Raw genomic sequence first — 12,040 nt, 5'->3', positions numbered from 1 at the left:
GCTAGTTTTCCTTATTCTCTTAACTGAATTACCTGTGAGTATTTCATTTAATCAAATAAAATGTCTCACTGACAGAAAACCTATTAGATTTAGATTAGATCTCACAGTACTCATTCGTTCATATGAACTGACCAAGTCTTAAATCCTGGCAATCATGAAATTTGCTACATTGTGACTGAGGCTCCTTTGACTTACATACTACAGGTCATTATTAATAAGATAAGAAGTCTGATAGTTTGAGCATATAATGATTTGGAAGCACCAGGAAAAAAAAAAAAAGTCCACCAAAGTATTGGGCTGCTTTATTACCCAATTCTGATCAAATGTTTGGAATGGAGATCAAAGGGGAAAGAGTAAAATCTCTGAGAGGATCATTGGAAGAAATATACATCTTTGCCTGGGGATGAATACCTACACAGAACACCAAACAAATGTTTCTTCAATAGAAAAAAGTTGCTTAAAGAAAAGAGGACTTCCTTGGTGATGCAGTGGTTAAGAATCCATCTACCAATGCAGGGGACCTGAGTTGGATCCCTGGTCCTACAAGATCCCACATGCTTTGAGGCAGCTAAGCCTGTTACTTCACAAGCACTGAAGCCCTAGAGCCTGTGCTCCAAACAAGAGAATCCACTACATGAGAAGCCCATGCCCACAATTAGAGAGTGGCCCCTGCTCACTGAAGCTAGAACCCAGCATGGCTAAAAATAAATAATTTAAAGGGAAAAAAAAAGGAGCAAAGTAAATAACTTACAGCCTGGGAAGACAAATAAACTTTTCATAAATTTTTTAATGTAAATAAATGATTCTTCCCAACAACTCAACCAATAACACACTCCCTTTAAAAGTACAGCATTATTTCAATCTTATACAGTAATTTTATGTTATATTTAAACACCTTGGTGGTTGAGTTCATTTCAGTTCAGTTCAGTTGCTCAGTCGTGTCTGATTCTTTGCGACCCCACGAATCGCAGCACACCAAGCCCCCCTGTCCATCACCAACTCCCGGAGTTCACTCAGACTCGCGTTCATCGAGTCAGTGATTCCATCTAGCCATCTCATCCTCAGTCGTCCCCTTCTTCTCCTGCCCCCAATCCCTCCCAGCAGCTAAGTCTTTTCAATGAGTCAACTCTTCGCATGAGGTGGCCAAAGTACTGGAGTTTCAGCTTTAGCATCATTCCTTCCAAAGGTGGTTGAGTAGAGATCTTTAATATTTTATTTTATGTTGTAGAGTAACTAAGAACTTGATTATCTCCTTTATCTGGATTTTAGCTCTAAAGAAGGTACCCAGAAGTGTTAGGTTAATCAAGACTTTTTAAAAATAGTAGAATAAGAGACGAATATGAGATGATGCTATAAATTTTGAAGTATCAGGTAGGAAAAAATCATGACATTGGGACTCATGATATCTGTATATGAAAGTTTTGGTTGAAAATGTCTGCAAGTACTCTTGATCTTTAATGACCACGTACTTACACCAACAAGAAATTCAAGATTGCTACTGAACAAATAGTTTAAAATTCCTATTTATGTAGTTAATCTGAAATACTCATATTGTTTCCCTTGAACAAAAAATAAGATCTTTTATCTACTTGAAAGTGAAAGTGAAGTCGCTCAGTTGTGTCCCACTCTTTTCAACCCCATGGACTGTAGCCTACCAGTCTCCTCTGTCCATGAGATTTTCCAGGCAAGAGTACTGGAGTGGGCTGCCATTTCCTTTTCCAGGGGATCTTCCCATCCCAGGGATTGAACCAGGGTCTCCCACACTGCAGACAGATGCTTTGCCATCTGAGCCACATAGTGAGAGCAAATATGATATGAATTATTTTGATAGATTAAAATGGCATTTCATTCAAAGTATTCCCTGCATTTTGTAGTAATGCCATCAAAGACCAGAAATAGATTACTTAGTTGCAAACTTGTCACCAACTGAGGTAAATTTTTATAGTATTACTTCTAGTTCTCCCTTCTGGTGCTGCTAGCTACTCACCAGGGCTTAAAATAATTTATAAAACAAGGCTATTTCTTACCAGGTCTTCGTTTCAAAACAGGCCACTTTCTTCTGCAGCTATGTGAAAGAAACTTTGTTTTATTTCTGCCAGCAAAGAGTAACCTTGGCTCCATCAACAATTGAGTTTTACTTCATTAATAGCAGTGGAGCAATGAGTACCTCTAAGGATCTGCTCAGGATAGTCCAGCATGTATGCTCAAAGGTTGTTCAGAGACCCATCTTTTCTCAAGTATAGGGTATGATGATTATTTAAATTGCATAATTAAAAGAAGCAGTGACACCAACGCTTATGAATCCACAGCCAGTAGAATCTGCAAATTTCTGTCTTCTCTACAAGATGAGTTGCTTCTATAGGTAATTGTAGCTGCTTGGCTTCTCATCTATTTCTGTTGACACTGTTTGAGCATATAGCATCAGTCAAGGCCAACGATGATTCCATTTTTTTCGTCTTAGGAGACTAGAAGTGTGGATATTTCTATTTCTACATTGGTTCTGTGATTATAAAGTCAAGGATAAAGCAATTCCCTCTCATTTTAAAATTTATTAAAATAAAGGAATTGAACTAAACGTCTCTAAGGTTTCATTCAATAAAAAGTTATTACATTACTCCTCTGTGTATTAAAGATAAAATGGGCTCTCTGCCTTATTACATAGTTGTGTCTAGAACATAAAATATGTTCAGTATTATTGAATTAATTTAAATATGCTGATATAAATGTTTCTACATAATATCTTACATATACAGACCTTTTACACACCTTTTAAAAATAAATCATACTTGTTTTATCTGCATGACTGATTTTTATATATGTGAACTGAAGTGTAAGGCAGTGTCTAAGAATCATTTCAAAGTTGCAGTGCAGAGCAGAGAATTTAAAAGAAATTATCTGGGATTAATAAACACCCATCCATGAACATTGTTACATTAAGTCACAGTTTCTTAAAATTTATTTTAAATGATATATCAGAGATGCATGAATTGAAGAAATAAAAGAATTTCAAAGGACAAAACAACTTTTTGAAAAATCAGTTATTTTGCTTCAGTATGGTGCAGTAACTTAGTAAGGACTCTGAGCGCCGCTGTTCACCAATTAGGGGAAAAATGGTTCACAAGATCCGCCGGAACCACTGAGCTTTCACAGCACAAAGAAACGCCAGACTGAGATAAACTGTCTTCCAAGCTGCACTAAATTCAGGCCTCTATACCACTGGATTCTGGGCTTCTTTTCCGAATACACAGGGCTTCACGCAGACGTCCTGGCATCCAGAAGTACAACAGGAGATTGGCCAGTGTCTAAAGATCAGCAGGACAAGAATGGCGGCTCGGCAGAGGGGCGGGGACTACAGAGCATTCATCCTGCTCTCCATCCTCCTGGGGACCCAGAGCGAAGTCTGGGCAGGACAGATTCTCTACTCCGTGCCGGAGGAGACAGAGACAGGGTCTTTTGTCGGTAATATCGCCAAGGATCTGGGACTCGAGCCCAAGGACCTGGCGGAGCGCGGGGTCCGCATCGTCTCCAGAGGTAGGACGCAGCTCTTCTCTCTGAATCCGCGAAGCGGCAGCTTGGTCACCGCGGGCAGGATAGATCGGGAGGAGCTCTGCGCCCAGAGCGCGCGGTGTCTGGTGAACTTTAACATCCTGGTGGAAGATAAAATGAATCTTTATCGTATAGAAGTGGAAATAATGGATATTAATGACAACGCTCCTAAATTCTTGACGGAAGAAATGAATGTGAAAATAATGGAGAATACAGCTCCTGGGGTGCGATTTCCTTTAAATGAGGCTAGGGATCCGGATGTGGGCACGAACTCTCTCCAGAGCTACCACCTCAGCCCCAATCGCCACTTCTCCCTGGTTGTGCACACCGGAGAGGATGGAACTAAATATCCGGAATTAGTGCTGGAGCAGGTACTGGACCGGGAAGAAGTGGCAACTCACCACCTCCTCCTCACCGCCTCTGATGGCGGTGACCCACCACGATCCGGAACCGCTCGTGTCCAAGTAACAGCGGTGGACGTGAATGATCATGCGCCAATCTTCTCTTTGCCCCAGTACCAAGTAACTGTGCCTGAGAACGTGCCAGTGGGCACAAGACTGCTGACGATAAATGCTGTAGATCTGGATGAGGGAGTGAACGGGGAAGTGACGTACTCTTTTCCGAAAATTACTCCAAAAATTCTACAGATATTCCAGCTGAACTCTCACACAGGAGAATTATCAACTCTAGATGGCCTAGATTATGAAGAATCTGGCTACTATGAAATGGAAGTTCAAGCTCAGGATGGTCCTGGTAGTATGACAAGGGCTAAAGTACTGATCACAGTTTTAGATGTGAATGACAATGCCCCAGAAGTGACTGTAACATCTGTAAGCAGCTCAATCCCCGAAGACACTCCTCCTGGAACAGTAGTAGCGCTTTTCTACCTTCAAGATCGAGATTCTGGGAAGAATGGCCAGGTGACCTGCACTATTTCAGAAGATCTGCCTTTTAAATTAGAAAGATCTATAGACAACTATTACAGATTGGTGACAGCAGAGAACCTAGACCGGGAAAAATTCTCTGCGTATAACATCACGCTGAAAGCCACAGATGGTGGAAGCCCACCCTTGTCCACGACAACTCACATCTCCATGAGCGTGGCAGACACCAACGACAACCCACCTGCCTTCCTGCACTCCTCGTACTCTGTCTATGTGCCTGAGAATAACCCCAGAGGCACCTCCATCTTCTCCGTGACTGCACATGACCCTGACAGCAACGAGAACGCCCGTGTCACATACTCCCTATCTGAAGATACTCTCCAGGGGCCATCTGTGTCCTCCTACGTCTCCATCAACTCAGATACTGGTGTCCTCTACGCACTGCACTCCTTTGACTATGAGCTGTTCCGTGACCTGCAGTTGAGAGTGACTGCAAGTGACAGTGGGGACCCACCACTCAGCAGCAATGTGTCTCTGAGCATATTTGTGCTGGACCAGAATGACAACACACCTGAGATTCTATACCCTGCTCCCCCCACTGATGGTTCTACCGGTGTGGAGCTGGCACCCCGCTCTGCAGAGCCAGGCTACCTGGTCACCAAGGTGGTGGCAGTGGACAGAGACTCAGGCCAGAATGCCTGGCTGTCCTACCGCCTGCTCAAGGCCAGTGAGCCAGGGCTCTTTGTGGTGGGACTGCACACGGGCGAGGTGCGCACAGCGCGGGCCCTGCTGGACAGAGACGCGCTCAAGCAGAGCTTGGTGGTGGCCGTCCAGGATCATGGGCAGCCTCCCCTCTCGGCCACCGTCACACTCACAGTGGCTGTGGCCGACAGCATCCCAGATGTTCTGGCGGACCTGGGCAGCCCGGAGGTCCCGCACGACTCTGACGCTTCAGGCCTCACGCTGTACCTGGTGGTGGCTGTGGCTGCGGTGTCCTGCGTCTTCCTCGCCTTTGTCATCGTGCTACTGGCGCTCAGACTGCGGCGTTGGCACAGATCTCACATGTTGCAAGCTTCGGGAGGTGTCCCCATAAGTGTACCAGCGTCTCAGTTTGTGGGCGTGGATGGGATGCGGGCTTTCCTGCAGACCTATTCGCATGAGGTCTCGCTCACCGCAGACTCTCGGAGGAGTCACGTGATCTTCCCACAACCCAACTATGCAGACACACTCATCAGCCAGGAGAGCTATGAGAAAAAGGATCCCTTGTTAACATCCATAGATTTTCGTGAATGTAAGGATGAAGCCCAAAGTATTCAGGTGAGTTCAGTCATTCATTGATCTTTATATCGTCGAGAAATTATATTTTGTGTAAATGTTATTGTTTTGCGAAATACTTGATTTGAAGATGGAGTTAAAACTTTCAAGTGATAAAGCAAGTGGTGATTTTTTTCCAGTGGTGATTTTTTAACATGGAACACTTACTGACAGAGTGTTTTAGTACCATATTTACGGTGAAAGCATATGGACAAGATTGTGAATAAGTGGATAATCACACTTTTTATGTCTTGTCTTTATGTTCCTCATGGTGTTCTTAATTCATGTATTTTATAAATGAGAATGAATTGTTGTCTTATTGCACAAGGTTAGCAAGAAAGTACACCTCAGCCTTCTCAGGATTCTCTTTAGATTAGATCTGTAAAAGGTTGTTGAAGAAATTTTCAGTCTGCAAGCTTTTTTTTCTGTGCCCTGCTTCCACTTCCATGTACCTCTCTTTGTGGCCTTGAAACATCTCAGTTGCTCTTGACCTATTTAAACTTTAATCACCTATTAAAGCCAGATTCTGATAGAAGTTTTGTTGATGCTTAAAGGACAAAATTTATGTGTCAGGTTTCACCAAGATCTTTATCAGTGACAGACGTGGAGTCTAATGGCATACTAAAGATCGTTGTCCAAAATCAATAAAATGAGATATCAAATAAAGTGTTAAGTGTTATAAGTAACATTTGTGAAATAGGCCATTGCATGTTTTTAACCCAAATTTTGATGTGCTGTTTTAGTGATGCAGTCACGCAAAGTGTGTATGTGGGCTCTACAAGTGGGGGAGTTGGGATGCTGTCTTTATGAAACAACCATGTCATACATTCAAGTCCTAGAGCGGTAGTGAATTTTATTTATTGGGTCTGTTGAAAAATTCATGGAGAAGGAAATGGCAACCCACTCCAGTATTCTTGCCTGGAGAATCCCATGGACAGAGGAGCTTGGTAGGCTACAGTCCACGGGGTCGCAAAGAGTGGGACACGACTGAGTGACTTCACTTAAAAGCAACAATGAGCAAAGATTTGCAGAAGGATTCCTAAAATATATGAGTTTGATTTATATGAAGTTTTAAAAACATGTAAAACAACAGGCTATACACACACATAGTAAATTAAGAAGCAACACTTACGATAACCACTGAATTCATCGAGGTGGTCACCTCTAGAGGAGGATAGAAATACAGTTGCAGAAAGGGGCTTTAGTGCCATATATATGAACTATTTCTTTGAAAAACTGAAGGAACTGTGCAGAATGTCAAGATTTGACAAAACTGAGCAAGTGGTTATTATATCATTCTCCATGTTTAAAATATTTCATAAAATTGTAATATAGTTTTGATTTTCCTATTGAATCATAAAGGAATTTAGTAGATGCAAATAAACACCATTAGAGTAAAGCAAAAAAAAAGAAAAGAAAAATTCCGTTAGAGACAATTTAATCTGTAATTAACTACATCTTCACTTGTTACATAACATTTTAGTAAAACTCAATACAGCAGTTGACTAGTATCAGGAAGTAGTTGATGACAAGGTAATCTTGTTTATTGGGGCCTTTTGAGTGTTAAGCGAACAATTTTTTTCTAGCATAATATCTAGCATATGTTTTTCAAGGTGGTGGTTTGCATCTAAAGATCTGTGCAATCCTGTGGAAGTACATTTCATACATTCTGTAACATTCAGATGTACAGTCACTAGGGGAAGAGGACAGTGTTACATTCTGTGGGGCAGAAATGTGATTATCAGATATTTTGAAAAAGAACCCTCCAAGTGAATTTATTAATTATTAAAAATACTTTTAAACAAAGGGGAGAGATCATCACAAAAGTCAGTGAGCTATTATACATTTTCTAGGGACTATTTCCTTCAACTGTCATTATGGGATGTGATAAGTACAGAGGTGGGAACAAGTGCCTCAGTACAATAGACCATGCTTAGTGAGTTTGTGATGCAAAGCAAAATATAATTTTCCCCTGGTAGTTTTGGAGACTCAAGTTGAATTTCATACCCAGGAAAATAATCATGCAATGGGAAGGAGAGGATAGGCTCTTTTCTGAAAGGCTATAATCATTTCTTTAAGTGAGATATCAGAATTGAAAACCAAATGTTACTATAAAGAAGTTGCTAAAATTATTTTGGAACAAGAGAGGGAAGTATAAGTTGTGCATTTTGAAAGACATAATTTCACCATTACTGTTGCCCTCTGGGAAGAAAAATGGAAATAGGTACAAAAAAAAACGTAAGGAAGAATAAGGAAAAAGGTGACAAGGAAAGAAAGATGAAACCTTATCCAATATATTGCTAATTAATAAGTATTTACAACAGCTATGATCTGAGATCCTTTAAGCCAAATCTGTGTTATAGTTATCATCCTATTACTAGTTCGGATTTGAAGGTTGGGGAGTAATTATGTCAACGTATAGAAGTTTATATATTAAACCTACCGATTGACCTAAAAACCTGGAAAGTTGGGATGATGACGCTAATAGTACGAATTAAATATTACCAAATATGCGTGCGTACTGAGTCGCTAAGTCATGTCCAGCTCTTTTGACACCACGGATTCCTCTGTTCATGGGATTTCCCAGACAAGAATACCGGAATGGGTTGCCATTTCCTTCCCCAGGGGATCTTCTCGACTCAGGAGTCAAACACGCGCCTCCAGCATGACAGGTGGATTCTTTATCGCTGAGCCACCTGAGAAGCGTGTTATTAACCATACTTACGTCTTTAAAAATGATCAGCTGGATACACGGTAGTAATTACGGTAGCTGGTTAAACTGAAGCAGCAGGGGCTGCAGTTTCACAGTGCGGACTCTGGGCGCCGCTGTTGGCCAAAGTCGAGAGCTTGGCGCTGGCGATCCCGTCGCGCAGCCGCAGAGCACTTTCCCTGTCAAGACTCGCTAGTATTGTCTTTCCACCGATTCCTCCTCTGGAGAAGAAACCCTGCCTGATCCTCACCCCGAAAATAAAGCTGTTGGGAGCTCCGGACGACTGCAACATTATTTGTAATCCGGCGTCTCCAAGCCGGTGAGCAAACTAAGGAGGGGAGCAAGAGGGATGGGGAGCTGCGCTGGGAAGAGCGGCTGGGCTGAGAGGCGGCCAGTGCTTTTTCCGTTCCTGCTGTCTTTGTTCTGCCTGGCGCTCTCTGACCAAATCCACTACAGGATTCCCGAGGAGATGCCCGAGGGCTCGGTGGTGGGGAATCTCGCCAAGGACCTGAGACTCAATGTCCACGAGTTACCGACTCGAAAACTGCGCGTCAGTTCGGAGAAGCCTTACTTCACTGTGAGCGCGGAGAGCGGGGAGTTACTTGTGAGCAGCAGGCTAGACCGGGAGCAGATATGCGGGAAGAAGTCAGCTTGTGCTCTGGAATTTGAGGTTGTTGCTGAAAATCCATTGAACTTTTATCACGTGAATGTAGAGATCGAGGATGTCAATGACCACACGCCAAAATTCTCGCAAAATTCCTTTGAGCTACAAATAAGTGAGTCCACAAAGTCCGGGGCACGATTTATTTTAGGATCTGCCTATGATGCAGATATTGGTACCAATTCCCTACAGAATTACCAGCTTAGTGCTGATGATCATTTCTCACTTGTGATTAAAGAGAAGTTGGATGGCAGTAAATACCCTGAGCTGGTACTAATGACGCCTTTAGACAGGGAAGAACAGAAGTCCTACCACTTGACCTTGACGGCCTTGGACTTCGGGGATCCACCCCTGAGCAGTACTGCACAGATACAAGTCCTGGTAACTGATGCCAACGATAACCCTCCAGTGTTCAGCCAAGAACTATACAGGGTGGAGCTTCCAGAAAACGTGCTTCCAGGCACCACTGTGCTTAGAGTAATGGCCACTGACCAAGATGACGGTGTCAATGCCGAGATCACTTTCTCTTTCACTGAAGCAGGCCAGGTTACCCAGTTTGACCTGAATTCTAATACTGGGGAAATTATTATTCTAAATACGTTAGATTTTGAGAAAGTGAAAGAATATTCCATAGTTTTGGAAGCAAAGGATGGTGGAGGAATGATTGCCCAGTGTACAGTGGAGATAGAAGTCCTAGATATAAATGACAATGCCCCAGAAGTGATATTCCAATCTCTACCGGATTTTATTATGGAGGACACCAAGCTGGGAACACACATTGCTTTGCTCAAAATCCGAGACAAGGATTCCGGACACAATGGAGAGGTTATTTGTAAATTAGAAGGCGATGTTCCATTTAAAATACTGGCTTCTTCAAGAAACACATATAAATTAGTTACAGATGGAGTTCTAGACCGCGAACGGACCCCTGGGTATAACATCACCATCACAGCCACTGACAAAGGCAAGCCACCCCTCTCCTCCAGCTCGAGCATCACGCTGCACATCGGTGATGTAAACGACAACATGCCAGTTTTTGAACGGGCTTCCTATGTGGTCCATGTAGCAGAGAACAACCCTCCTGGTGCGTCCATCACTCAAGTAAGCGCCTCTGACCCTGACCTAGGGCCCAACGGCCACGTCTCCTACTCCATCGTGGCCAGCGACCTGCAGCCGCGCGCGCTGTCGTCATACGTGTCCGTGAACTCGCAGAGCGGCGTGGTGTTCGCGCAGCGCGCCTTCGACCACGAGCAGCTGCGCGCCTTCGAGCTGACGCTGCAGGCCCGCGACCACGGCTCGCCCGCGCTCAGCGCCAACGTGAGCCTGCGCGTGCTGGTGGGCGACCGCAACGACAACGCGCCCAGGGTGCTGTACCCGGCGCTGGGGCCCGACGGCTCGGCGCTCTTCGACACGGTGCCCCGCGCCGCGCAGCCCGGCTACCTGGTCACCAAGGTGGTGGCAGTGGACGCAGACTCTGGACACAACGCCTGGCTGTCCTACCACGTGCTGCAGGCCAGCGAGCCCGGACTGTTCAGCGTGGGGCTGCGCACGGGCGAGGTGCGCACGGCGAGGGCCTTGGGCGACAGGGACGCGGCCCGCCAGCGCCTGCTGGTCGCTGTGCGCGATGGGGGACAGCCGCCCCTTTCGGCCACCGCCACGCTGCTCCTGGTTTTCGCCGACAGCCTGCAGGAGGCGCTGCCGGACCTCAGTGACCGGCCCGCGCCGTCTGACCCCCAGGCTGAGCTGCAGTTTTACCTGGTGGTGGCCTTGGCCTTGATCTCGGTGCTCTTCCTCTTGGCGGTGATTCTGGCGGTCGCCCTGCACCTGCGACGCTCCTCCAGCCCTGCTGCTTGGGGCTGCTTTAAGCCTGGTCTCTGTATCAAGTCTGAACCTGGGGTCCTCTGCAACTACAGTGAAGGAACTTTACCTTATTCGTACAATCTGTGCGTTGCCCATACTGGAAAGACAGAGTTTAATTTTCTAAAATGTAGTGAGCAGTTGAGTTCAGGACAAAACATGCTTTCTGGTGATTCATCTGGAGCCTTATTTCCCTTTTGTAATTCCAATGAGTTGACTTCTCATCAGGTGAGTTTCCTGTAAGTATAACCTGCTTTTTATTGTGTCGACAGTTCTCCATATTCACAGGAAAAAAGTGGCACATCTCTGTTTTAGTTCAATTTGCTTCACTGAGGTTTGGAGATACTCCAGTTTTATTTTGTTTTGTTTTTTCACATTGATGATTTATGGCAAGCCTGAGTCAATCAAGTCTATAGGCACCATTTGTACAACAGCATTTCCTCACTTCATGTGTCTGTGTTACAGTTTGGTAAATCTCAAATATTTCAAACTTTATTATAGTCATCATGTGAAAGTGAAAGTGTGAAAGTGTTAGTCCCGCAGTCATGTCCCATTCTGTGACCCCATGGACCCAGGACTGTAGACCACCAGGCTCATTTGTCCATGGAATTCTCCAGACAAGAATACTGGAGTGAGTAGCCATTCTCTTTTCCAAGGGATCTTCCCTACCCAGGGACTGAACCCTAATCTCCTGCATTGCAGACAGGTTCTTCATCATCTGAGCCACTAGGGAAGCCCTGTGCTGATCTATAATCAGTGATCTTGGATGTTACCATTACAAAAAGATTATGTTTGACCCACCAAAGGCTCCAGTGATGGTTAGTATTTTTTAGCAATAAAGTATTTTTAATTAAGGTATGTACTTTTTTAGATATAATGCTATTGCATACTTAAAACAACTTTTATACACACTGGGAAACCAAAACTTCGTGACCCACTTTATTGTGCTGTTCTCTTTATTGTAGTGGTCTGGAACCAAACATAAAATGCCTCCAAATGCATCTATACAAATTTTAAATCTAAACATTGTCTTAAGAATGTAGTAACCAGTCAAAAAGCTGTCATACC

General features: G+C 44.1%; 1 protein-coding gene across 9 annotated transcripts in view; it reads left to right on the top strand.

Annotated features, from left to right (window-relative positions):
- The window catches only part of LOC102191519 (protocadherin gamma-C4), a 171,637-nt gene that overhangs the window by 37,710 nt on the left and 121,887 nt on the right, over positions 1–12,040 (top strand). The window contains exon 1 of one of the 9 annotated variants that reach the window (XM_018050233.1): positions 2,945–5,747. The exons of 7 other annotated variants lie outside the window; for them this stretch is intronic. In XM_018050233.1, the coding sequence (XP_017905722.1) occupies positions 3,324–5,747 (2,424 nt within the window). In that variant the 5' untranslated portion in view covers positions 2,945–3,323. Of the gene's footprint in view, positions 1–2,944; positions 5,748–8,180; positions 11,201–12,040 lie in introns of those variants that run through there. One more of the 9 variants, XM_018050242.1, reaches the window with a different exon arrangement.

Source organism: Capra hircus, chromosome 7 (assembly GCF_001704415.2).
Source record: "Capra hircus breed San Clemente chromosome 7, ASM170441v1, whole genome shotgun sequence".
Lineage (NCBI taxonomy): Eukaryota > Metazoa > Chordata > Mammalia > Artiodactyla > Bovidae > Capra > Capra hircus.
The sequence above is the reverse complement of the archived record's forward strand: the minus strand, read 5'-3'. Positions and strand labels throughout refer to the sequence as shown.